Source organism: Mytilus galloprovincialis, chromosome 10 (genome assembly GCF_965363235.1).
Source record: "Mytilus galloprovincialis chromosome 10, xbMytGall1.hap1.1, whole genome shotgun sequence".
In the NCBI taxonomy this organism is placed as follows: domain Eukaryota; kingdom Metazoa; phylum Mollusca; class Bivalvia; order Mytilida; family Mytilidae; genus Mytilus; species Mytilus galloprovincialis.
In genome coordinates this window covers 40,577,933-40,605,356 of record NC_134847.1, presented here as the reverse complement: position 1 = coordinate 40,605,356, position 27,424 = coordinate 40,577,933, and the positions used below count along the sequence as shown (strand labels likewise).

At 31.4% G+C, this 27,424-nt stretch overlaps 1 protein-coding gene and 1 long non-coding RNA gene across 3 annotated transcripts; one reads left to right on the top strand and one right to left on the bottom strand.

Moving 5' to 3' along the window:
- The first annotated feature begins 3,926 nt into the window (after positions 1-3,926).
- LOC143047564 (uncharacterized) lies at positions 3,927-8,326 on the top strand. Its single transcript, XR_012969598.1, has 2 exons — positions 3,927-4,585; positions 5,252-8,326. It is a non-coding gene; the product is annotated as an uncharacterized LOC143047564 (long non-coding RNA).
- Positions 8,327-11,494: 3,168 nt separating this feature from the next.
- Positions 11,495-24,571, bottom strand: LOC143047563 (uncharacterized). 2 transcript variants are annotated; one of them, XM_076220644.1, is made up of 6 exons: positions 24,422-24,571; positions 23,625-23,715; positions 22,133-22,377; positions 20,188-20,323; positions 13,338-13,466; positions 11,495-12,149 (listed from the first exon to the last, which is right to left on the bottom strand). In XM_076220644.1, exons 2-6 carry the CDS (start codon positions 23,695-23,697, stop codon positions 11,764-11,766), a joined length of 969 nt encoding a protein of 322 aa, XP_076076759.1. In that variant the 5' UTR covers positions 23,698-23,715; positions 24,422-24,571; the 3' UTR covers positions 11,495-11,763. The 2 variants fall into 2 exon arrangements, with proteins under 2 accessions (XP_076076759.1, XP_076076758.1); XM_076220643.1 differs by lacking the exon at positions 24,422-24,571 and having other exon boundaries at positions 23,625-23,777.
- Between the last annotated feature and the right edge of the window lie 2,853 nt (positions 24,572-27,424).

Genomic DNA, 27,424 nt, shown 5'->3' with positions numbered 1-27,424 from the left:
TGACCTAAATATAAACATGATAAAGGACAGTATATAGACCCAAAAATGGTATATCACATTCTACACACAAGATTTTAGCTGGAAAGACTGCCATTGGAGTATTTAACCATTGCAACTTTTTAATTTGATCTCCTCCACTAATTAAAGTCATTGAAGTAAAATATTTAATGTAAGTTTGTCCACATTTTTGGAATATATTAATACATGTATAGAAGTAATGTTGAGCCTGTTCCTAGATGCCTGAGATGGACTTCAATATTTATTTAAAATATATGGAATCAATTCTTTCAGAAAAGTTTTATTCTATGGAAATGTATCCCCCCTTTTATAAGTTGAAAAGGCTCCATAGAGGTCATATACGGTCTCGAACAGAAAACAAAAAAAGGAAAAACATGGTGAATTTTGGAGAATTAATATAATTAAATTAACATGCATTTGAAATATTTAAGATCTATTGTTTCAAATTTTTTAGTTCCATCTAGCTACCATTTTTGAAAACTGGGATTTCAATGCTAGTCTATAGCTATTAGAGGCGTATTGATTTTCATTGGTTGTAGCTATATATAGATATTGAATCTTATTCAGTGGCAATGGTAAATAGACACTAACAAGTCTTAGATAACATTTTATAGTTTTGAATGTTTCTTCGTCAGTTGACTAAAATTAGGCGGAGGTGTGTTCTTATTTCCGACAGAGGGGCACTCAACCTATATCAATATGTGCATGAAGCAAATTGATAGTTGCTAGATACTGAATGATTATACCACAATAAAGTTTTAACCTGTGCATATATACTTAAAATTCGATAAAAAAAAAATCAAGTCTTTTTCAGGCCTTCTGAATCCAACCATGTAGTATGGAATGTTATTGAGATATGGTTTTGGTGGATGGATGTTCATGAAGGACCTGTAGTTCAAAGTATATCACTGGATTTAGCTCTTTGTCTAAGTGTATTATTAAAGTACTTTGCTTTGAGCTCAGTTCACTGTTATGCAATTCATTCTTTGTGAAATAAAGATTTGACAGACAACTCTCATGGACAAGGATTTTTCAAAGTAGTATCACCTCTATGTACAATGTAAGTATTGGGGAGATAAAAGCATTCTATTTTGATTTGAACCAAACATTTTATAGAAAAAAAAGAACAAATTTACCCGACAATGCTACTCCCGCTACTAGCAATATGAGGCTACAATGTAGGTTGTTTTAATACATCTGTAATGCCTGCTGATGTCTCGGTCCTGAGTGTAAATGGTCCTTCAATTATTTTGAAAAAAATTATAAGGCCTATCTAGTCTAATTGATTTCTAAAACTATATTTAATTGTACATGTTCGACATTTTTATACAACCACAAAATGCAGTCGTAAATTGGTATCCTGTGCGAAGACAGATGGTTTTCAGATAATAACTTTAGTATAAGTAAACAGAGGCGGATATAGGGGGGGGCCCGGGACCCCCTTTTTTGGAAAAAAATTGGTTGCTTATATAGGGAATCACTGATGCGTGACTGAAGCCCCCCCCTTCCCCTTTTAGGTCAGTCAGTGGGCCCCCTCTTATGAAAATTTCTGGATCCGCGACTGGTAAAAAGAAATCAATAAAATTATAACACAATGTTTATAACCACAAAAGGAAGCTTGGGATTGATTTTGGGGGTTATGGTCCCTAAGGTTTAGAAATAAGGGGTACAAAGGTGCCCAAAACAAGACTTAATCTAGAGTGTCAGTACAAAAAGTTGTGTATAAGTATTTCAATTGTTCTGAAATTGTAACACAATGTTTCATACCATAAGTAGAAGGTTGGGATATATTTTGTGGGTTATGGGGCAAACATTCTAGGAATTAAGGGCCAAAACGTCCAGAATTGTTATTGAATAACCTAAAACCAATGCTTTATGATATCTTCTTTGAAAATTAGAGTTATCTTTCTTTGTTCAGGATAGTAGTTTAATCAACTTAAATCAATGCTATTTATACAATATACAATGCAATATTCACTTTATTACCAACTGATAAATTAAAGCAGTCATTGATTACCATTCAGTGATTACAAGCACTTTGATTATAATTCTAGGGTTAATATGCCCTTTTACAAATGGAAAGATTGAAGAATTTTTTATTTTCTGATCTCTTAACTTAAGTTTGTCTCCACTAAATTAAATGAAATGTGTATATAAGGCTTATTACCTCTAAACTTAGTTTAAGTTTAATATTTGGCAGCTTCATTGATTTATGTCCCTTTATAACGTTATATGCTAGCGGGGGCATCATCTTTGTCCCTTTAGACACATTCCCCATTTATTTTTTAATTATTATTAATTTTAACCAAGACTGTATGACATTTTATATTTTAATATTTTATGATGTATTTTAAATGAGTAGTTATTGTTGCAAACTCCATTAGAAATTTGAATTGAGATCATTTTTGAATAAGGAAAAGGGGGAGGTGAAAAAAAATTTGGGGAGGGGGGTCAATTTTTCTCATTTCTGAAATTAAAAAGAAAATTTCTTCAAATATTTTTTTTTTGAAAGGATTTTAAATATTCAACAACATAGTGAATTGCTCCAAAGCAAAACAAATATTTTAAGTTCATTAGACCACATTCATTTTGTGTCAGAAACCTAAGCTTAGTCAAATATTTAATCACAATCCAAATTCAGAGTGTGTTTCCAGCTTGAATGTTGTGTCCATACTAGCCCCAACCGTTCAGGGTTCGACCTCTGCAGTCGTATAAAACTGCACCCTGTGGAGCATCTGGTCCATTCATTTGTTTATTTCTTAATTTGAGTGAATTAACATTGTTACAGTAAATGATAATTACTACACTTTCATACCACAACAAATATTGTATTGGTACATGTATCACTTATATTTGTATCCATATAACATACAAAAAATGAAAAGGAATAACTTTGCATTACCTTTTGAATACTATGACTTTTTAGATATTTAGACATATTAAGACTAATTAAGTAGATGTTGATAATATTGGCTTAACATGCTTGAAATTCTATCAGATTACTTTTGGAGCAGTTATGAGTCATTGAAGCATGCTCACAAAAGTTTTTTGATGAAAAATTTTCTTTACTTCGACCAACTTTGGAGGAGATATAATCAAAGAATTGATATAAATCAGCACAGAAGTTTACTTCCTAGCTCATCTATCCCCAAGCATCATGTCAGGCATTGTCATTACTAAAAACCAATAAATGTATTCTAATCTGAGGAACAATTGAACATTTTAACAAAATTTTAACTAATGATACCGACGATCCACCACAAAGTAATATAAATAGAACCATACCAATAGTAAGCAAATACATATAAAAAAGAGGTGGTATGATTGCCAATGAGACAATTCTACACAAGAGACCAAATCGACACAGAAATTAACATCTACATGTCACTGTACGGGGATAAACCAGCAAAGTCAATACGGCATAATCAGCTATAAAAGGCCCCGAAATGACAATGTAAAACAATTCAAGCGAGAAAACTAATGGCCTTATTTTTTATCAAAAAAATAAACAAAAAACTAATATGTAACACATAAACAAACGACAACCACTGAATTACAGGCTCCTTATATCATGTTCTCAAAACTAGATATCATGTCCCATTTAGAAAAAAACATGTGAAAAAAGAACCTAGCTATTATGTGTTGCTCTCCTAGCTACAAAATGTATCCAAAATCAAAGATGTAGAACATATTATATCATAATAATTTGGTAACTAATGTAATTACTGTCTCCTACATGCCTTGGACATATTTTTTTTTAATAAATAACACTCCTAATGCTCAGATTGGTTGTCATCGTGCAACACAGTTAATAACACCATATAGGAAAAACATAGAACTCCTTTTGTCATAAGACACTGTCAAACATCCAAACATACTATCCACACTCATCTGTGTCCACACTTGTTTAATTGAAAAATGTTGATATTCAGATTACTTTGAAAAGATACAGATTGAGTCAGTTAAGGACTATTCTATTAAAGTGAATGGGGGAGGGAAGGAAGAGAAAATTGGTCATGGATCATTTGTTGTTTACAAAATTGCTCAAGTCAAGTATGTTGGTTATAAGGGGATTCATTAAGTTCCTTTCTACCCTCAATTTTAATGGAATAGATCTAAGTGTCATATTGGATCTCCAAAGTTTCACCCGAGCAGTTTCGATTTCTGCATCTAACATAATTATTGATATCTTGGTACAGAAAATGTACCACAATTGAAATGGGCATTACATATGTGCTTTGTTATTTTTGTATTGAAAGTTTCTCAGCCTCTTAATGATGCTGTAACATAGAAGTTTCACAATGGAACAGTTCTTTCAAATTTCTTATGTTATAATAAGAAATACTTTGGTTTATAAAAATCTAGACAGCAAGAGGGTCAACAGAATAATGCAATTAAAATAGATTTGACCATCAAATTGGTTTACACATGCATGGTTAACATTGTATAGTGAATTGTTAACATTTGTCGGGGCATTGATACAGGAGATATCCAAATAAAAAGGTTATTATTCAGACTTTCGGGGTGTGATCCTCCTTTGTTAGAATAATTTTTTCCTGCATTTAAGGTTGACATCATGATAAAGGTTGTATCACTGGAGGTTAAGCAACCAACAATCAATCAATCAATCCTGCATTTAAGGTTGACATAATGATAAAGGTTGTAACACTGGAGGTTAAGCAACCAACAATCAATCAATCAATCCTGCATTTAAGGTTGACATAATGATAAAGGTTGTAACACTGGAGGTTAAGCAACCAACAATCAATCAATCAATCCTGCATTTAAGGTTGACATAATGATAAAGGTTGTAACACTGGAGGTTAAGCAACCAACAATCAATCAATCAATCCTGCATTTAAGGTTGACATAATGATAAAGGTTGTAACACTGGAGGTTAAGCAACCAACAATCAATCAATCAATCCTGCATTTAAGGTTGACATAATGATAAAGGTTGTAACACTGGAGGTTAAGCAACCAACAATCAATCAATCAATCCTGCATTTAAGGTTGACATAATGATAAAGGTTGTAACACTGGAGGTTAAGCAACCAACAATCAATCAATCAATCCTGCATTTAAGGTTGACATAATGATAAAGGTTGTAACACTGGAGGTTAAGCAACCAACAATCAATCAATCAATCCTGCATTTAAAGTTGACATAATGATAAAGGTTGTAACACTGGAGGTTAAGCAACCAACAATCAATCAATCAATCCTGCATTTAAGGTAGACATCATGATAAAGGTTGAACATTTAATTTGAAAAAAAATGAATTGATTTAAAGGTTGTATAAGTGGAAATGTTGCCAGATTTTTTGTTTATGTTTTCATAGAGTATTTATTTCTATTAATATATATTTTTTTAAGATATGATTATTTACAGTGGAGGTTTCTCCGTTAATATTTTAGATTAAATAGTCTATACAAAAATATTGACATAGAAAGCATGCTAACATAGTTTTTAGTGAATTTTTAAATATTAGCTTGTGCAAAATGTTAACGCCCAGAAAACAGTTTTGGTCTGGGCCTTAGGGATTAGGGTTCATCCTGAAAGCTGCTAATACCTGTATATATGCAATTTTCAAGGCAAATCATTTAAAAAATTTGATACAGCAGAGGTTGTCATTTTTTTTCAAATTCTTGACTCATTTAAATTTTGTCATTTTTATAATGTAAGCATAAATACTCTAGCAAAAGCAACTTGTACGGATAAAAAGACTTGTATACTGGACCATGTTGCATCTGAACTAGTTAATGTGTTTGTTTATAAATATAGCTTTAGCAATGTAGTATTTGTTTATAAGTTAAGTACTAGTTTGTATTATCTTATTTCTTTTTATGTATAAATTTGTCCTTGTCTTTTTGTCATATTAGAGAAACTTTATTTGCTATTTTGCTTTTAGTTTAGATAATGACCATTTTCATTGCAATTAGAAATGGGTAGCCTCTAGAACTGATACTTTTAAAAATGAGAAAAAATACATACAATTAGTGCATTTTTTTGGTTGTTCTTGAAATTGATTCAGTTTTATGTACGCAACTCTTATAGAATTGTTCCTTAGTATGCAATGCAATTTGTTGTTCATATTTGATTTTTATTTAGATTAAATGCATAAATGCCCCAATTTTTAAACCTTTTTGAAAGTCTTCATTCTTGACATATAACTTGAATAATTGCCTTGGAGCCTCACACCGAGTGTCTTTTCATATTACATGTTATTTATATCTGTTTCCAGGCAAAGGACTATTAGGTATTAGACAGTCATTGAGTGTGCTGGATTATTTCCCCTTGGTACAAAATAGCATTTATAAAATACCATAACTTTTCCAGTATATATATCCATTCATATTTTTTTTTATGTCTTTAAGTCTTTTCAGCTCATTTCTGCAGATCTTGATTTTAGATTATTTTAAACTTTATTGTTGAAAGAAATTGGGTAGCACATGCAAAGTTTCTGTTGTAAAACAAGAAACAAAAATTACCCTAATGCTGGGACTTAGCACATTCTACAACATATTGGATGAATTAATATGTCAAATAATTGCATATGACCATGAAGATACTCATATTTCTACTCATAGGATGAAGTGTTCAAAACAGGTGTAGATGTAACCAAATGTCATTCGGCCTTTGTATCACATTTTACATAGGCATTTAAAATATTTATAAAAGTTTAAGTACTTCTTAAAGGTAGGATTGTTATGCATTTGTTATACTAATAATTGAGAGATAAATCATTAAGACATTGAGTTTTAAGATATAAATTTACTAATTTTTCCATTGAAAATGTATTTTGGTTTGGATTTTATACATCAGAAATTATTGATTTATCATGACATTTTATTCATGTTTTTGTATATTTTGTTTTGTAAACAATCTTAACATTGCAGATGAACCACTTATGACAAATTGAATTTAAAGTTGTGTAGATATGAACAAAATTATTGTGTATATGAAATAAACATTTTATCGAATGGTCTTTTCTGAATTTTAGATTTTGTACATGCTGTATTTATTTTTTACATTTAAAAGGTTGAAAATTTATCTTTCTATTTAATAATGTATACTTGTAAATTTTTAAAAAGTCTAATAGTTTTTATAATTGTAATTAATATCATTTCTTATTATACTTTTAATGTGTTACCAATTTTTTTGCAACTGGTCATCAAGAAGTTGTTTAAAAAAATAAATGTCAAACATTTAAAAAGAGATTTAATATGTGGAACTGGGATAAGTTTTATTTGAGATCACCTGGAGGCAGTTTTTTCATCTGGGCAATATTACTTTTGACAATCAACAACAGTATAGCTCTATATACAATTAAGTTTACCAGTTGCACAGATATTGGTTAATACATATACTTCTTTGGTTATAAAAAATCTTATTATATGATAATAGTTTACACCATTAAAACCATATATATTTTAATGTGCAATATCCTTTGTAGGACCAAATTAAATATATATCTGTTAACAAATCTTTATATATTTTTATTTCTCACATCTGATCGCCATTATAAGTGCCTATATTAACCTGTTGTTGTAATCATGCTAATGGTGAACTATGCATGTTATTTCTCAGTTCTTCTGTTAATGGAAAACTTGACATGGTTTTTCTCAGTTTTTTTAAGCTTATGACTGATAAAATGGTCTTTTCAGACTGCCGCAGAACTTTAATAAGAAGTTTAGACTAGAATAATTTTTAAGATCAAAATTGTTCGGGCAGGGTTTGTAAAATAATGAGTAAAAGTAAAGTTACAAAAATACCCAAATCTGAATCAATAACTATCCTATGAGTAAATATTTCCAGTTGGTCTTTTTAAACAGTTTACCATCAATGTCAACCAAACATACATTTTTGTTTTGGCCCACTGGTTTCATTTTGTTTTGAATTTTTCAAATCTATATATAGATTTCTCAAGTTGCTTTGAAAATGCTATAATAATGTAAATTTCATGGAAATTTTTAACAGATATTTTTACTAAAATTTACCATGCATATTTTTATCGTAAATGTACATATATCAGAAAACTTCTGACAATACTCTCTTAGTGTGAAAATATCTGAACTATGACTGTTAAAACTACTAAGTTGGCATTACCTCACAATTACGTCTTTTTGTCTGATATTTTTTTATAAATGCCATACATTTTTTCAAACTTTCACCTTCTTACCTACTCAAATTTTGAAAGCATACATTTATTACTCATGTCTGGTATTTCAAGCTGTATTGATATTTATAGTTAATATGTATTTATGAAACTGCATTTTACCCTGCAAATAAAAAAGATACCTCATTCTAGTCAGTAGTTTTTGTCAAGCCTGCAACTTTTGTCACACTAAGCTGAAAAAAGGAATAGTGATCCAGAGGCAGTGATAACTAAATACTTAAAAAGCTTGACATTTTAGAAGGTAGAAGACCGTCATATTTTGTATGTAGAGGCCTTATGTTATGATGTTTTTGTCTTTAATATTTCAATTGTCCTTGACCTCATTTTCATGGTTCAGTTATTGTTAAACAGTTATTGCATGAGTTACATGACAGATGTCACTAGTGAAGCAAGAACTGCTTACCTTTCATTTGATAAATCTCAACGGTTCCCCTAATACTTCTAGCCAATGTGGAATAGTACACACAGTAAAATCAGTTAAAAAGAAGTCCAAGTCAAATGTTAGAACTAGGTAACAAAATAATCTAAGCATGACAATGACCAACATAAATTAACAAAAAGTAAAATAATAAAAATACCTAACTCTGATGAAAATTCTAAGGTCCCTAAGCAAATTGCAAATTCAAAAGCTCAAACACATCAAACCAATGGATAACAGCTGTCATATTCCTGACTTGGTACAGGCATTTTCATATGTAGGAAATGGTGGATATATCCTGATTTAATAGCTAGCTCAACCCCTCACTTGTATAACAGTCGCATATAATTGCATTATATTGACAATGATGTGTGAACAAAAACAGACAACAGGTAAAAATGTCAAATATAGGGATACAAAAGTCAACATTGTGTAATAATCTTAATCACTATTAAAAAAAATGCACAAAGAAAAAGCACATTAGAAAAAACACATTAGAAAAAACAAAATACAAGAATTCAAATTTACAATAGCACAATGATGGATGTATAAGTCCCTAGCCACCTCAAATGGATATTACTAAAAATAACATAAACAATAAAAGTAAAAATGTACAAAGACAAAATGAAAGAATGCTATAACACGTTATTCAGATGATAAACAACGTCAGTACCTAGAATCTAAACTTCAAGACCATCGTGTATTATTTGTGATGTTAATTTGGAATATTTACTAACTGGTCTTGGTATTGTTCGATGAACTTTTCAGAAAAGTTCGCAGATACTGCAGTGAATGCAGACCTAAATTAAACGGATCCAAAGATTATGAGTTCATCATCTGAAATCAAGAACAATCCCTCCCTTTAGGGGTTTAGTATCGTGCCATCATAAATTATACGAGAAGAACATTGCCCGTATCATGCAGACATACTACAAGACTTTAGATACGTCTAGTAAGACAGAACATCAACAATAAACCAAATGCACAGGTACAAGATAATCAATGGCTGAACAAGCTGACCAAATTATAATCTGAAGTATCTTTTTCGAGATAATTCTTTAATAGTTCCACAAACGTGACTTTAATTTAGAAAGCATGTTGTTTGATTCAATCTTTGAGGATACTTACTTCTAGAAAGCCAAATGCGGTATATACATATGTCACAAACAGTGGTCAAAGTTGATTTAATACAGAACTTTAAAAGCCAATTAACTGACCACTATACACGATGACCATCTGTCAAAAGTATGAGCTTCCCTTAAGCAAAAATATGTACGCACATAACTACTTTCTAGAATAACAATAGATTTTTCCGTGAGTTAAACCAGAGATAAATGTTATTATAAAATTACTGTCCATTTGTATATGAACATTATATTGAACTGTAAAGTTATAATATAATCACTGCATATAGTGTTACACTACTGATTTTGGAATAATTATGTGTATTTCCGATGCAAAGACCCTATGAGTTAATACATTTTAATTTAAAAAATGACATGTTTAATAACTTGACAACAGCCACAAACTTATACCTTTGCCTGAATTTGATCTTATTCACTAGGCTCATCTATTTCGAATTATGTGCAGTCCCAAATCATAACTTGGTTCGGATTATTTTATTATGTATCTGGGTGAAAAGTTGTCTGTTATTTATGCATTGTTGGGTTCATATTTTTGTTTGAAAATATTGATTTGATGTGACAGGCCCATGTTGAAAAAATACACTGTAGAAATTGAAACATTGAATATGGAGGAAAAATATGTCTCGTAGCATTACCAAATCAATGAAAAATATCGACCTGTGCTGATAAACTTCTGTGTCTACATAGCTTTCCATTCGAAATCTTTTGTTCATAAGACCAATACTGTTTAGGTTTGTCCAACTGTGGAAATTGTGTTTAAAAAATGTGATTATCAGGTAAGACGCTTAATTTTTTTATATTTCGATAACTGTGCTTAACATGTTCATAGTCTTTAGAATTTTTGTTGAGTTCTTTTTTCATTTGATAAATTTGTATAGATTTATTTTTCTTGTTTATGTGCTTTTTCTAACTCGCGGATATTTATTGGAGTTCTGTTCTATGTTCTTTTCCGTGGTTCTATATTGACCACCATCACCAGAAGGCAGTGCAGGTAATTGCGACTGATTGTCATCGTCAACGATATTTTAACTATCATCTGAATATTGGCTATCAAACCATACTTTATATAAATTAGGTCGTTAGTTTTCTCGTTTGAATTGTTTTACATTGTCATTTCGGGGCTTGTTATAGCTGATTATGCGGTATGGGCTATGTTCATTGTTGAAGGGCGTTATGGTGACCTATAGTTGTTAATTTCTGTGTCATTTTGGTCTCTTGTGTAGAGTTGTCTCATTGGCAATCATACTACATTTCCTTTTTATATATTTAGAATTCTTTACTACATTAAGGGTTTAGCGTTCATTTTGTTACCAGTTTGATTATCAACTGAGAGGTCGGGATACCGTAACTTATAGCGTATTGACCGGTGAAAAATATTCAGAACGTTACGTTTTCCTCCTTTAAATTTAAGGCATGCATGACACAACTTTTTCACGGATAAAACCTAAGAGGGAACATTATGAATCTAATGTACAATAATCTTCAATTCTATCTGAACGGAGATGTATCCTTGTAACGATTGAAAATCGTTTTCCAAGAAATAAGCAATGACACACTTACCTCAAGCCAGAGAGGTGGTGATACCAAAACAAAGATGTTCAATGTTTACAATTTGTCATTGTTTGTCATTCAGATACACTAATTTGGCCTTTTTAACTTTTTTGGATTCGAGCGTCACTGATGAGTCTTTTGTAGACGAAATGCGCTTCTGGCGTATATACTAAATTTAGTCCTGGTATCTATGATGAGTTTATTCACATACAGAAATATTTAAATAATGTATAGGTTATGACTTTTTATTGTCATAAAGTAGAATAACTTTTTTTGATAAAATATATACAATGTGTACATTAATCTAAAAAGAAAAGAAAAATTTTGTTAAAAATTATTTGAAACTACAACATTTCTTAATAAATTAACAAGCACATTAAAGTATTTTTAAGAAAAAAAACCTTAAACAGTCTGTATAAATTTTTGACGAAGCGGTTAACACTAATCTGGTATTTTACTTCAGTTTTGCAATTGTAAGACACGACCCGTCTCTACCTACTTGCATGCGTGTTTTGGTTTGTACCCATACATTATCGCCTACTTTTAACTCAATAGAAACAACAGCTGTGGCTCTTCCAATACTTCCCGCATCACCATCATGCATAACATATGCACTTGACAAACTATCGCCGTTACAGTATATTGCGAACTGGGCTGCATTTGTATTCGACATAATCCAGGAAGTAACTAGATAGAGCCCCTCGCTCTCACTTGTAAACTTGCCACTTTCTCGGAAAGAGGATAAATTAGAAATGCCTGTATGTGTTTTGATATCATCAAATTTCACAACAGAACCACTGGATAAGAAAAGACTAGAAACAAGACATGCTGTCATAGCCACTGAAAAATAAATGAAACCAGTTTAAAGTAAATTTGAACTCTGTATAATCTATAATCGGTCATTATATCTTTTTAAAGTCATATGAAACCTCAAATAAAAAAAAAATTATGCATATCTGTTTTTTCTAACTAAATGGACAGTGTTCATTATAAAACTTATGTGCATATACCATGTATACTTTTGTCTGAAGATTTTTTTTTAATTTGTCCACATTTAGAAGAATTTTATTATTTTCAATTGCTTGCTTCCAGGAAGTAATTCGCCAACATATTTTCAGTATGCAAGTGACCTTAGCGTAACCTTCTCGTAAAAATCCGGAAATCACAATACGCATGAATATGTGTTTAAAATAAACTGTTATCTGATTGAACTTGTTATACACGTGCTCAATAACCATTCTTCTTTGTTGATTGTTTACTATAAGGTGACAATCGGTAAACTACGGCTTTGAAACACGACAATTAATTAGCTGCCATATTTTTTTTTATCATAACAGACAGAGAGAAGAAGAAGAAAAATTGACGATAATACGATATGTTTGCGTAAAAAATTATAAAATCGTTCACAAAAGAATAAGTTTATGATATATACATGCATTGGTTCAATAATTGGATAAACATTATTTTTCACCTGTCACTTCATATGATTCTAATTAACATTTTGAATAACATAAGAATCTAAAGTCTTTTGAAAAAAAAAGATTACGCAATTATACTTTGCACGATTTATTTAGAAACGTCAATCCAAGAGCTCATGATTTTTTTGGACTAAATATATTTGTTGGATGCCAATTTATGGATAGTTGAAACAACAAACATAAAGGGAACTAGCCATCTTGTGTTTATTTAAAAAAAAATAATTTAAGAGCTCAACAGTAAATAATGTTAATCAAATCGCTTATCAGTTGAAATGAAAAATATGAATAACTGAGGTTTCGAAAGCGGAAGTCACATACTTTTATCCTTAAGTTATTCTTATACAGTACAAAGTGAGTTTTTGAAATTGTACTCGATTCCTATATTCATAAGTTTGTATGACATAATAAAGGGCAAACTCCCCGGCAGTTCAGCTCCAATCCGCAAACTACTCTACACTAATTGATGGAGTAAGGGAAAATAGTACCGGAACGGAAACGATCACTGTACGGAGTTTGAATAAAGGGAGTAACACTACTTAAAGTCACAAACCTCTAGCACTGTTACTAACAATCTGTTGCTGTAGTTTACCAACACGTGTGCTTACGTCATCAGTTTTGTTTAAATTATCCATGTTCGGTTTTTGTTCAGCTACGGAATCATTTAAGGTCCATGGATATTCTGGAAAAAAACAACACAATATGATTTGTTCGTATTCTTACATACTCCTTTTATTAATGATATCGGTTTAGGAAGGGTAATACCAAACATGTTTCAAACTGATGTCTATAGTTTGAATGATCATAAAAGACAAACTTATCTTTAAAAAGATCTGATTTGATATGCTAGCAGACATAGATAAGTATGCCTATTTGGTCATATAAAATTAAGAATGGAAATGGGGAATATGAATAGTCTGTTAGAGAGAATAAATAACTCATACATAATAATTGTAAAAAAGAGGATATTCTTAATGCAATCCTGGTATCATTGATGAGTTTATCTACAAATAATACACATAACTTGGTGATATGATGCCACAATTACATCCATTCTGGAATTTACATGTTGCATTATCCATTTGTGTTACCTCTTTTTCCAATATTCAGATTTAACGAGTGTTCTGTAAAGACTGACACAAATTATGAGAAATGTTGAGTGACTAAGGTTGTCTCATTGGAAATCACAACTTAACTCGAACGGTTATTTGTATATGAACGTTTGAGGACAATCGACTAACCCAAGTGGTGCATTTTTAATAAAGATTATACGAACGCTGCACAAACAATTTGTGTTTCAAAATTGAATATATTTTAACTAAATTTGATGTATGGCGAGCTGGTTTAAATATATGTTTTCGTTTGGGCTTGTTACATATTTTCCCTCCAGTTTATATGATCCGTTCATCCTACTTTGACTCTTTAAATTCAAACGTCTATCCTAAATTGAGATAAATTATATGGCCTAAAGTTTTTGCACCTCATGTTTGTGGTATAACATCTTTTCTGCAAAATTATTGTTTATCTGTTTAGTATAAAATTCATTTCAAAATCCATTTTGTTACATCTTGTGATCAATTTATTTGGCAATCGCCAATGGCAGTCAGCAGGGTTTAAGAATATCAGTTGTTCGACCTGTTAGTCAAATGCGTTTTGTTAAAATGTACTTTTCACTTTTTTGGTCTTTTGGAAAATGTTGTTTGTGCTGCATTTAGACCCTTCTACAACGAAATTGATTTTACTTGCACACGTATAAAAATTGCAGTTTTTATCCAACGCAATCATAGGTTTGAACGTAGTTTTCAATTTAGACTTGTTTATATTTTTTCGTTTGGGCTTGTATCATATTTTCCCTCCAGTTTATATGATCCGTTCATCCTACTTTGACTCTTTAAATTCAAACGTCTATCCTAAATTGAGATACATTATATGGCCTTCCAAATACCGTTTCAATCCCTAACATCACTGAAGAGACATTTATCGTCGAAATCCGGATCTGGTGTACAACAAAATTTTTGCACCTCATATATATATATAGATATATATACAAGTCTAAATTGAAAACTACGTTCAAACCTATGATAAGTTATATATTTATATATATATATTTAATATTAATATATCTTATTAAGTGATTTATTATTTTTTGATAAACTGACAACGCTAATTTAAGAATACAAATGTTGTAATTGTTTTTTGTCGTCTTTCAGATATGGTCAATTAGAAACATGTAGGTGCATTTACTGTGTTTGGGTTGCTAATCCTTCATTATTATAGTGCCTCACTTGTCTTGATATTTTTTAAAATAACTTAGTTATTGTTATTTAAACATGAACATCCAAAAACTGTCTTCTAAAAAAAGTGCCATCATAATGTGAATGTTATTAGAAAGTAAACTAAACTATTAAGTCTCAGTGGCATATTTTTTTTTATAAGTTGTTACTGGCTTTGGACTGTACAGTAACTGTAAGTTCTCTCTGATCTGTACTTACTGAAAGTTCTCTCTGATCTGTACTTAGTGACTTTCTGTTGTTGGGAATCAGAAGTACAAGTAACCGGTGTCATATGGTATTTTGAACGCCCTGAAAAGTGAACCTGGGGTCAAATTACCATGCGGTAAAATGACCCCTATGTAAAGGGGGTAGAATAGCTTGCATTTTTGAAATTCAAGGTCTTTAGTAGGGGGTTCAATATACTGCAGGGGGGGGATTAAAATAACATGGCAAAGTAAAATTTTCAAAATATCTTTTACAACATGTTAAATACATACAAACTACTAATTGGAGTACATGTACTATTATTATGTTTAATAGAAATTCAAGGTCTATAGTAAGGGGTTCAATATACCGCAGGGGGGTCAAAATACCATGGCAAAGTAAAATTTTCAAAATATCTTTTACATCATGTTAAAAACATACAAACTACTTATTGGAGTACTATTACTATGTTTAAGAGTTAGAATAGCTACAATTTTTGAAATTCAAGGTCTATAGTAAGGGGTTCAATATACCGCAGGGGGGTCAAAATACCATTGCAAAGTAAAAATTTCAAAATATCTTTTACATCATGTTAAAAACATACAAACTACTTATTGGAGTACTATTACTATGTTTAAGAGTTAGAATAGCTACAATTTTTGAAATTCAAGGTCTATAGTAAGGGGTTCAATATACCACAGGGGGTCAAAATACCATTGCAAAGTAAAAATTTCAAAATGTCTTTTCCATCATGTTAAATACATACAAACTACTCATTGGAGTACTATTACTATGTTAAGGAGTAAGAATAGCTAGAAATTTTGAAATTCAAGGTCTATAGTAGGGGGTTCAATATAACGCAAAGGGGGGGGGGGGGGGTCAAAATACCCTGGAAAAGTAGTTTGTATGTATAAAACTTGCTGGAAAAGATATTTTGACAATTTTACTTTGCCATGGTATTTTGACCCCCCTGCGGTATTTTGAACCCCCTACTCTAGACCTTTAATATTAAAAAATCTAACAATTCTAATTATTTAATGAAGTGAGAATACACCAAAAGTAGTTGGTATGTATTTAACTTGCTGGAAAAGATATTTTTAAAATTTTACTTTGTCATGGTATTTTGACCCCCTGCGGTATATTGAACCCCCTATTCTAGACCTTTAATTTAAAAAAAATCTGGCAATTCTAACTTTTTTGTGTAGTAAGAACACACCAACAAGTAGTTTGTATGTATTAAACTTGCTAGAAAATTTATTTTGAAAATTTTACTTTGCCATGGTATTTTGACCTCCTACGGTATATTGAACCCCCTACTATAGACCTTTAATTAAAAGAAATCTGGCAATTCTAACTCTTTATGAAGTAAGAATACACCAAAAAGTAGTTTGTATGTATTAAACTTGCTAGAAAATTTATTTTGAAAATTTTACTTTGCCATGGTATTTTGATCCCCTGCGGTATATTGAACCCCCTACTCTAGACCTTTAATTAAAAAAATCTGGCAATTTCAACTCTTTTATGTAGTTAGAATACACCAACAAGTAGTTTGTATGTATTAAACTTGCTGGAAAAGTTATTTTGAAAATTTTACTTTGCCATGGTATTTTGACCGTTCTGCGGTATGTTGAACCCCCTACTCTTGACCTTTAATTTAAAAAAAATCTGGCAATTCTAACTCTTTTATGTAGTTAGAATACACCAATACGTAGTTTGCATGTATTAAACTTGATGGAAAAGTGAATTTGAAAATTTTACTTTGCCATGGTGTTTTGACCCCCCCCCCTTTGCAGTATATTGAACCCCCTACTCTAGGCCTTTAATTTCAGAAATTCTGGCAATTCTAACTCTTTTATGTAGTTAGAATACACCAATACGTAGTTTGTATGTATTAAACTTGCTGGAAAAGTTATTTTGAAAATTACTTTGCCATGCTATTTTGACCCTTCTGCGGTATATTGAACCCCCATACTCTAGACCTTTAATTAAAAAAAATCTGGCAATTGTTACTTCTTTATGTAGTTAGAATATACCAATAAGTAGTTTGTATGTATTTTACTTGCTGGAAAATATTTTTAAAATTTTACTTTGCCATGGTATTTTGACCCCCTTCCCCTTTTTTACCATGGAAAATCAAAACTACCCTTTATACATATAACTATATATACATTTGTTATAATTACAAATAATAATAATAGCATTAAAGCTACATATGGTCTAGTTATAATGTGTCAATAAGTATTTTGAATGACATTTTGTTGGTAAAGACTTCAGAGCACTTATACCAAGCAAAGATTTTTCTTTTAACTAAGCATGGAAAATGGTTATTCCCCTCCTTGTATGAATGATTTCTTAATCTATGTTAAGCTTTAGAATAATGTAAAATGTTCTAATAATCATCTAGGATGAAAAAACAGTGGGGTTCAATTTACTATGGGGGTTCAATTTTTCATACAGGGGGGTTCAATTTACCATGGGGGGGGGGGGCAATTTACCATAGCGGTATTTAGACCCCGGGGTCAATTTACCATGGGGTTTAAAATACCATATGACACCGGCCATGTCCACTTGTATATTTGTATGTTTATCCATCTGATAAGTTAAGCCTTTTCAACTGATGTTTATAGTTCGTTCTTATGTTGTACTGTTACACCCAAGGCTAGGGGAGGGTTTGGATCCTGCTAACATGTTTAACCCTGCCTCATTCTCTTTGTTAGTTATTTTTCTCTATTGAATTGTTTTACATTGTCATTTCGGGGCCTTTTATGGTTGACTATGCGGTATGGGTTTTGTTCATTGTTGAAGGCCGTACGGTGACCTATAGTTGTTAATTACTGTGTTCTTTTGTCTCTTGTGGAGAGCTGTCTCATTGGCAATTATACCCTATCTTCTTTTTTATATAGAATTTTAAAATAAATCATGAGAATATAGCTCGTCAGGATCTCAAAATAAAAATGGGGTTACCGTAATTTTGTTTATGCTACTACATAGACGCCTGCTAAGCAAACTACTGTAAATGCAGGAATTTCACGCTTTTATTATTGCGATTTAAAAAAAAAGGACAAACATACGAGATTAGATTTAAGGAAATTCTGCATACAGATATATTTATATATATATATATATATAGAATGCGAGTTTTTATCATAGCACTATTTGCATTCATCAAACCCTCGAAATATTTTCTGAATTTCAGTACATCCTTACGGAATTACAAGACAAACATTCAAGTTGATTCAATCATTCCTAGCTTATTGTATTTAACAAGCCATCATTGAGGGAGAATCTTCAGAGAAAGTTCATGTGTTCAGTGTAGTCTCCCAAGGGACTGTACTCGGACCTTTACTACCCCTTCTATCTATTAACGATCTACCTAATAAAACGATCGCATAGCATATAAAGAAAACATCTCCTGTTGATACTAGCATACTACATGAAAATCTTTATAAGACAATAACAATCAAAACCAACAGTTATAAATAATAATTAAGAAACAGCACAAACATCCTAAGGTATGGACTTTTACCCACAGAAGTGCACTGTACAAACTACTACAAGATCATGCTCATAAATAAAAGAGACAAGTGCTGGAAAGATAAAGAAGTACAAAATAACTTAGGGTTGACACCGAATCAAACCTGTCCTGGAAACCAGAAATCGATAGAGTGACCGAAAAAAAAGGAAAAAGTATGTTAGGAGTTCTAAAACGCAATTTAAGAACGTTTGATAGTGAAACAAAGACAAACACCTATGTTGCATTGGTCAGATTCCAATTACGCTACTTTGCAAAAGTATGGAACCCCTATCAAAAAGAGCATGTGAAAAAAGTTAAAAAGCCCGTTACGCCACTTATAGCTATTTGAACCACAGTAGTGTGGTTAGCATGTTGGGAGAACTTGACTGGAAATCGTTGAAAGACAGAAAGGTGACACTAACCTTAAAATAAAGTGGTTAATGATCTTGTGATATACCATGTGACAATTACCTAACACAAATATTAGCAAGATCAAGATCATCACATACCAAGAAGTTCCGATAATACTCAACCTAGATTAATGGCTTCAAATACAGCTTTTTCCCAAGAACAGTGACCTTTTGAAACTCTTTTCCATCAAGAGTAACTTAGACTCCTTCCTTGGCATCCCTCAAGAGGGAGCTTTCAAAGCTCTCTTTCTATTTTCTGTTCATTCCGCCATTTGCAAAGTTAGTCAAATGATGAACTAAAGTAGGCCGGTGGGTATTATTTCCCTGGTACTACCAAGGAAGCCGGGTTTCTCCTTTTTTTAAAGGTCATATCATACATATATACTTGCTTTATATATTTTTGATTTTACCTTTCAACATACTCTTTTTGACCTACCGAAAGCGTTGAATATTGGTCCGAATTGACAGTTCCACGTACGATGTACATGTAGATGTAGAAATAAAACAGAACACTTTTTTTTTTTTTTTTAGATCTGATTGAATTCAGTGAAATTAGATATTTTAAAGGTTTCGAAATTTCCCACAACGTGTATGAGTGGTAAATATATTCATCTAACGGAATTGTTGATTATACCTACACATGACTGTGTGTTATAATATTATGTTTCCGATACTAAGCCATTTTTGGTGCTGTTTATTCTATTTTTACTTTGTATTCTTATTACACATTTCTTCCAACATGACCACCAGGACCCCCCACAGACACCTTGATTAGATCCGCATTATCATATAAAAAATGAATAATTAAGTACATAATGTTGATAGAAGCCTTTATAAGTTTGAAACACTGGATAATATTTTAACTAATGTATACAAAGTGTTATTTTCATTTACTTGTCCTGTGTCTATACCTCTGTAGGTGGACTGATGAAATCAGTTGATGGATACGCGGCAATCCCACTTGCATGTTTCAATATTTCACTATCAACAGAAAATACTTACTGTAAAATGCTTTCACTTTAATAATGAAGTCATTCCTTGGGTTGTACAGCGCTACTGGAATTATTAACTCAAATGTAACCATTTTATATTCGGAAAATAAAATACCTGTACTTTTGGTTGAACAGGATAATCTTTTCTGAAATTATACATCAATGTACAATTAACACACGATGACATGAAAAAATACATTTTGTGAAATTAAAATGGATAGAAAAATTATGAAGTTACGTAATCCTTATTGCAAATAATCTCATCATAGATACCTGGACTAAATTTTATATATACGCCAGACGCAATTACACCCATAAGGGCCAAGCAATACAAATAAGCAATTATACATTTTAAATACAATGCAAAACGATGAAATACAATACAATATAATAGAACATATTTTAAGAGTTCAATTATAAATTTATGTATAAAACACAATCATGAGCTTGTCTGACATGGGTCTGACCTTCTCAGTTCTAAAGACTGCAAAATGAAGACTCCAATATGACAAACAAGTTCAGGGATGGGGTTTAGAATGTGTATTAGTTTATTAAATGCATCAATAAAAGCAACAGTAGTATACCGCTGTTCAAACTCATAAATCCATGGACAAAAAACAAAATCGGGGTAACAAACTAAAACTGAGGGAAACGCATAAATATAAGAGGAGAACAACGACACAACACTACAATGTAACACACAGAAACGGACCAAACATCAGACAAAATCCCACGAGAATAACAAATATAACATCAAAATCAAATACATGAATAAGGGATAGACAAAATGTTGAAATGATGGTACACAGTCTTTTAGATAAGCCAAAAAATTATGATATGTTAATGTCACAATACAACAATAAATGGAATTCGTCATCTAGGACTCCACATTTTTTACATAATCTTTGTGCTCTTGGAATGTTTCTGTATCTTCTCAATTCAATGTCTAGGGAATGATCACTAAGTCTAAATTTTCGAGAGTAACTGCCTATGTATAAAATTATTGCAACTTAAATATTCCTCAGATTGACAATTAGTTTTTAATTTCCCATAGAGACAAATTTTGGATGAAGTATCCAATTTTGAAAGTTTATTTAAAGTCGTTTTTTCATATTCCTCCGAAACACACTTTTTAATAGTACATTTTAACACGTTTTTTGATTGTTTAAAACATGTAAAAGGTACATTGATATTAGATTAATTTCCTGTGTTTATTTTCATATCTTTAAAAACATATATCTGCATACGAAAGCTAGAATAAATCCTGCAGAATGTAAATTTATGTTTGTTTTTAGAGATTCTTTAACCAGGGAATTATTTTAATTACAGTTTGTTCTATAAAAGTACATGAGTGTTTAAGTTTTTATATAAGAGTCCAAAGCAAATCTACCTAATTCTGATCTAGCACCTATGTTAGTGTCTGTCAATTAAAAACAACCAAATCGGCTGGAAGAATTTATGGAATCAACAATTGCACACAATCAAAATAGCAGGAACATTTTTCTGACATTTCCATGTCACAGGAACAATACATTTGGTACTTTCATGAGACAGTTCTTTTATCATTGTAAATACAACGTAAATGTTTGGTGACGTCATAAGGGTTAGTATCAATGAAATAGCAATCAAACAAAGAAAGTAAATCAAAATAAAACTATGTATGCACATAAGGTAATACAGTTATGAATTTAGTTCTGGTGTGATTTTTACAAGGATTATTGATGATTGTGAGTGAAGCACTCTGAAACATATCTCTGTGTATTGCATAGGTATTATTGATATAGATTTTATAAGTAGTACTCAGTAATTCTGCACATCTTTTAAAAATATATCTTTGAAGGTGCGTAAAATTTGAAATGCAATTATACATTTGTTTAAAAATATGTACGGATAATAAGCATTCAAGTATTTGTAATAATATATTCTAATCTTCCTACCATAAATAAAGTACCCACCAAAACAGTTCCACCTGGTGAAGATCCTTCATAAATATTCAGCTTAATTCCACAATCGTTGATATCGATCATCTGTTGAGTGATCTGTATTCCGTGATTTGAATCTGTGTAACCATAACGAATCGTAATAACACAATGGTAATTCGGCCGGATTGATGTTGTCATATCTTTTCTTATCTTTATAACATATTCCTGATCATAAAGATCAATTGCTTTCCCACAATAGACATCACTGTCCATAGTTACTGCAAAACATATATCATAACAAAACATTACACTAAACATAAAGAATGTAGAACACGAAAAAAAAACCCACCTATTCAACCTGCAAGAAAGTTAAAGCTATTTTCTACCTTTCTACCACAAAAATACTGAACTCCGAGGAAAATTCAAAACGGAAAGTCCCTAATCAAATGGCAAAATAAAAAGCTCAAACACACCAAACGAATGGATAACAACGAGGTGTATGTATCATGGTGCTATAGGACATCGAACAGAGGAAGACCGGCACATTGTATACAGCATCTTGAATTGTGATGTCATTATCCATCCTTTGCGGTGGTGATATGTAATTATTTACAAGAAATTTTTGTTGTGAACATCACCCAAAAGATATTTAAAATTTGTTGAAGGGGTTATACACATAATCTGTAATTCATTCAAAAAGTAGTTCTGATTATACAATCTACATGTACACAATATATTCATGTATGAACAGTTGTTTTACTAATATACTGTAAGTTTCAGTGTTCGTCACTTGTGAATTTTCAAATGTTAGCTGGAGTTTGTCATGTATATTTTTTTTACATTTGAACGCATGTCCCGTTAGTATCTTTCGCCTCTCTTTTACAGAGGTTCAGTGAAAAAAGGTTTCATACATGATAAACTTTTCCCTAAATAAATCAATAATACAGTAAATATTTGAAAAGAAGGTTATTTTAACAATCCATAAATTCTTCTTATGTAAAACTTGTACTAGAAATATTTTCTATGATTACAAAACACTGTTTATTCGATTTAGAGACATTAATAAATCATCCTTTTTTTCTTTTTTAAATTTTTGGAAGCGAAGTTGATATCGTGCAATGTGGTAGGAATGATTTGCACACAGCACCTAGATTGCATCAACTTCTGTAGACCCTTCTTTGCCTTTATGATACATAATCCCTAATCAGTGTTTCCAAATAGGAAGAAATGGAAACCAACTGAGTAAAATGTGAAACACAGGTTGAATATATAATTAGCAAATTTTGGTCAGTACAACATTAACAGATCTTAACAATTTTTGTATGTTATATAAGTATCTATTCAAATAATTTTAATTGAAATTTCTGAAAACATTAGAAAAATTAAAAGGGAAAATACAAAATTTATTAATAAGGAATAAGTCCACATCTTAATACTTATTGGTTCATTATATATTGTTTACACAGTGTAAGGATCAAGTCAGTTAATCTTACATTTCCTCAATGAAGGTTTAGCGTTAACTTACTGGTAGATTGCGAATGGACACTTCCTAATATCACAGAACACAACCATATCACTGTCCAAGCTGTATACATCATCGTTGTTGAAATTTATTCCTATGATAAAAAAATGTCTTCAATTCAACGAAATTAATACAGATGTGCTAGAGTTATTCATTAACAGAGTTATGTCACTTTGAAAAAAAATGTGCTTGGAAATATTCAGTACGGTCTTCTGATTCTTATAACTTACTTTAATTTTCACTTCAATGGCCTAAATTGTTGTAGGCCTGTGCCTATTGAAATCTGGACCAATTGAAATAGCTGTGTAAAAAAGTAAAATCACAAAAATAATGAAATCCGAGGAAAATTCAAAACGGAAAGTCCCTAATCATTTTGCATCATATTATGTATGTACATGTATCAATTGCATTACCAAAAAAAAAAAACCTCTCTAAAGCTTCATTTTTATTTTAGCATGTCAAGAAATAATTGTCCTCTGACTTCCTTTTAGCTCACATGGTTCAATGGGCCAAGTGAGCTTTTTTTATTATTTGGCGTCCGTTGTCCGTCGTCATCGTCCGTCGCCATCGTCCGTCGTGCTTTTTGTTTTCTTTTCGTAATGACGTTGTATTATTAACGTATCGCCGTACATTCACAATTTACAAGAAATATTGATCAATCTTAAGGCATTTCTTGACCAAGATTTTGGAAAAGCGTGGCTTTTACTAGAGGTTGTGAACAATATCAGTAAAAGCATATGACAATACACACACATATTTGTTGAAAAAAATTTCTTGAGGTTTTCTTTACAAATACTTACATAAAATTAACAGCTCGTAAAACCGATATGTATAGCATCAATACAAAGAATAACTGACACATCAATGTTTTATATACAAAACGTTTATCATGTTATTGATACGCACATGTTTAATGCGACGAAACCTACATTAACCTACAAACTATCTTTGTCCCAGGTTTTGGACATGTAATTGATAAATTGAATGTGTAATTAAAATCGATATGTTCGTTTTATTTCAAAAAGTGGATCATATCCAAATGTAAAATGTTTTTCTGGCAGCTAGATAATTTTCAGCGGAAACTAACATCCAAATGTTCAAATAACTTTAAATGCATCGTTTTTAATTCAGTTTTGTAAAAAATAAACCTACTATAAACTGATGTCGCCTTTCAAGTATTAAGCTTTTTAACTTAGTTAAGGAGGTTCGCTACTCAGTTTCAAAACAACAACCTTTTCATAACACTAGTATATATTGATAGGGGATTATTTAAGGACTAAAAAGTGCCAAAAAATTTATTATAGGTCAATGTGCTTGTTTTCGAGATATTAGCCATTGAAATTTCCGCGGGAAAATGTCCTCTACTGACTTTTCATAGCTTTAACATTGACAAGTTTAAGTACTCAAAAACTATTTAGAAATAACAAGGATTGTATAAGACTTTTACAGATGGCTTATAATTATACATGCAAAAGATTTATAAAAAGAAAATTGGGTGTCAATGGGTAAATGTTTTAAGGCATACAAAGCCAGAGGATTCCGAAAACCTGACAAATATTCCAAAACATAACAAGCGAATATCCTTAAAACCATCATGTTATTTCTTTTATGTAAACAGGCACCCTAACATCTATTGCTGCATACGTTTTATTTTGATTTATCTTCTTTAAAAAATTCTAGATTATGAATCGGAAACCACTATATCAAATTTTAAGTGTAAATATTTGTGACCTTGACCTTAAACACATGGACGGATAAAGATAGTTTGTCATGTATTATCTGTAAGAAATACAAAATAAGAAAACCGGCATATAAGGACGGGGATATGAAATTGTCCATTTATATCTGCGTCGCCAACGTCGAAAGAAGGTCTTGTAACCACTTGCCTCCGTCTGTCCCTGTGTCTGTTATTCCGTCCGTCATTCTGTCCGTCATTTCATCCTTTCCTCCCTCTGTCAATTCATACGTTGTTCCGCGAATCTCTCCGTATGCACGCCCGAAAGACCTAAGGTAGGAACTTTTGTCAATTGTGTTTTTATATTTGGTCATCTGCCGTGCAGCTACTTTCTGCTTGGTGATAGTTAGAAATTACAACACTCGTTGCACTAGAAAATTTTTCCTAAAATTCTTCTTGGCTTCTGTATGGATGGGAATAATGTTATATCTAAATTTGAGCTTGATAATGTTTAGTTGTAGCGGGTAAAAACTTTCCTACTTCTGCCGTACAGCCACTTCCTTTTTAAAACTTTACAAAATGTATTGTTGAATGACATTTTTGTCCGTTTTCCTGGCTTCAATAAAAGGGAATGATATATATTTTGTCTTTTGCTTGATAATGTATAAATTTTACCTTTTGATTGTATGCCGAAATGCAGCTCCAGACCCCGTATTGATTTTGTTCATCAAAAGATGGTGACCGACAAGTATTTCTTATAGCAAGTAGTTTCTGTATAAGCCAGTTTAGGTATCATAAGAATTATTCATATCTTTGTCACAGTATAGGCAAAAATGTAGTATTTCATTTTCAGGGCATTTTGTTAGCCTTTTGTGTACTACTCAGCTGAAGAGTTTAAGGGTATACTATATTTTTTTAATTATTGATTTATTAGCTGCAGAGTTTTTATTTGAAATACACATAGTTAAAAAAACACGGAAATGACAATTGGTATGGATTCTATAAACAAGGTCAATAGTCATATTTTATATCAATTTCTAAAACAGATTAATAAAGTACTAACTTCACACATTAACTAACCTCTTAAAAGTTTAATATTTCAGAAGGCAGAAGAACTGGATCCTTCAAACTTTGCATAAAGATGCCTTATGTTATGAAGTTTCCGTCTGTCATTTGTCCACTGTCCTTTACCAAATTTCATGGCTCAGTAACTACTTGCAAAAATAAAGATTTTTTAGTATTCTTTATTTCTCTCTTATTATGAGTAATAGAATAACTATATTTAGTATGTGAGTACTTTGCAAAGTTCCCATTCCTGTCAATCAATTTTCACTTGAACTCGACCTCATTTAATGGATCAGGGAACAAGGTTGACTGTTCGTGGTTAAGTCCATATCTCAGATGCTATGAGCAATAGGTCTACTATATTTAGTTTATGGAATGATTGTAAGGTGTACATTTCTAACCGGCAGGTATCATCTAACATTGCCCTCATTTTCATGGTTCAGTGGTTTTAGTTAAACTTTTGTGTTTTGGTCTGTTTTGCTAATACTGTATGCAGTACATGTTGATCTGGCAGTTGTTATCTGACATTGACCCCTTTTCATGGTTCAGTGGTTAAAGTTAAGCTTTTGTGTTTTTGTGTTCTTGGTCTGATCCTTTATGCAATAGGTCAACTATTTTTGGTGTATGAAAATATTTTACGAAGTACATGTTAGTCTGGCATGTTTCATTTGACCTTGACCTCATTGTTATAGTTCATTTCTCAATGGTTTTTATTCTGTTTATTTTTCTTATACTATTAGCAATAGGTCAACTATATTTGGCATATGGAATCATTGTAAGGTGTGTATGTCTGTCTGGCAATTATCATCTGACCATGACCTCATTTTCATGGTTTATTGGTTAATCTGAAGTTTTTCTGGTTTGATTTGTTTCTTTGATACTATATTTATGCAAAAGGTCAACTGTATTTAAAACATGTAATGATTGTAAAGGGTACATGTCTGTTTGGCAGTGTTTATTCTAAAATAAGAAATAAAACAAAATACCAAATTGCATAAAAAACCTCATCAATTATCAAACTTCAATGAAAGATATATCTGTAAGATGCCTATTTACTCAATCA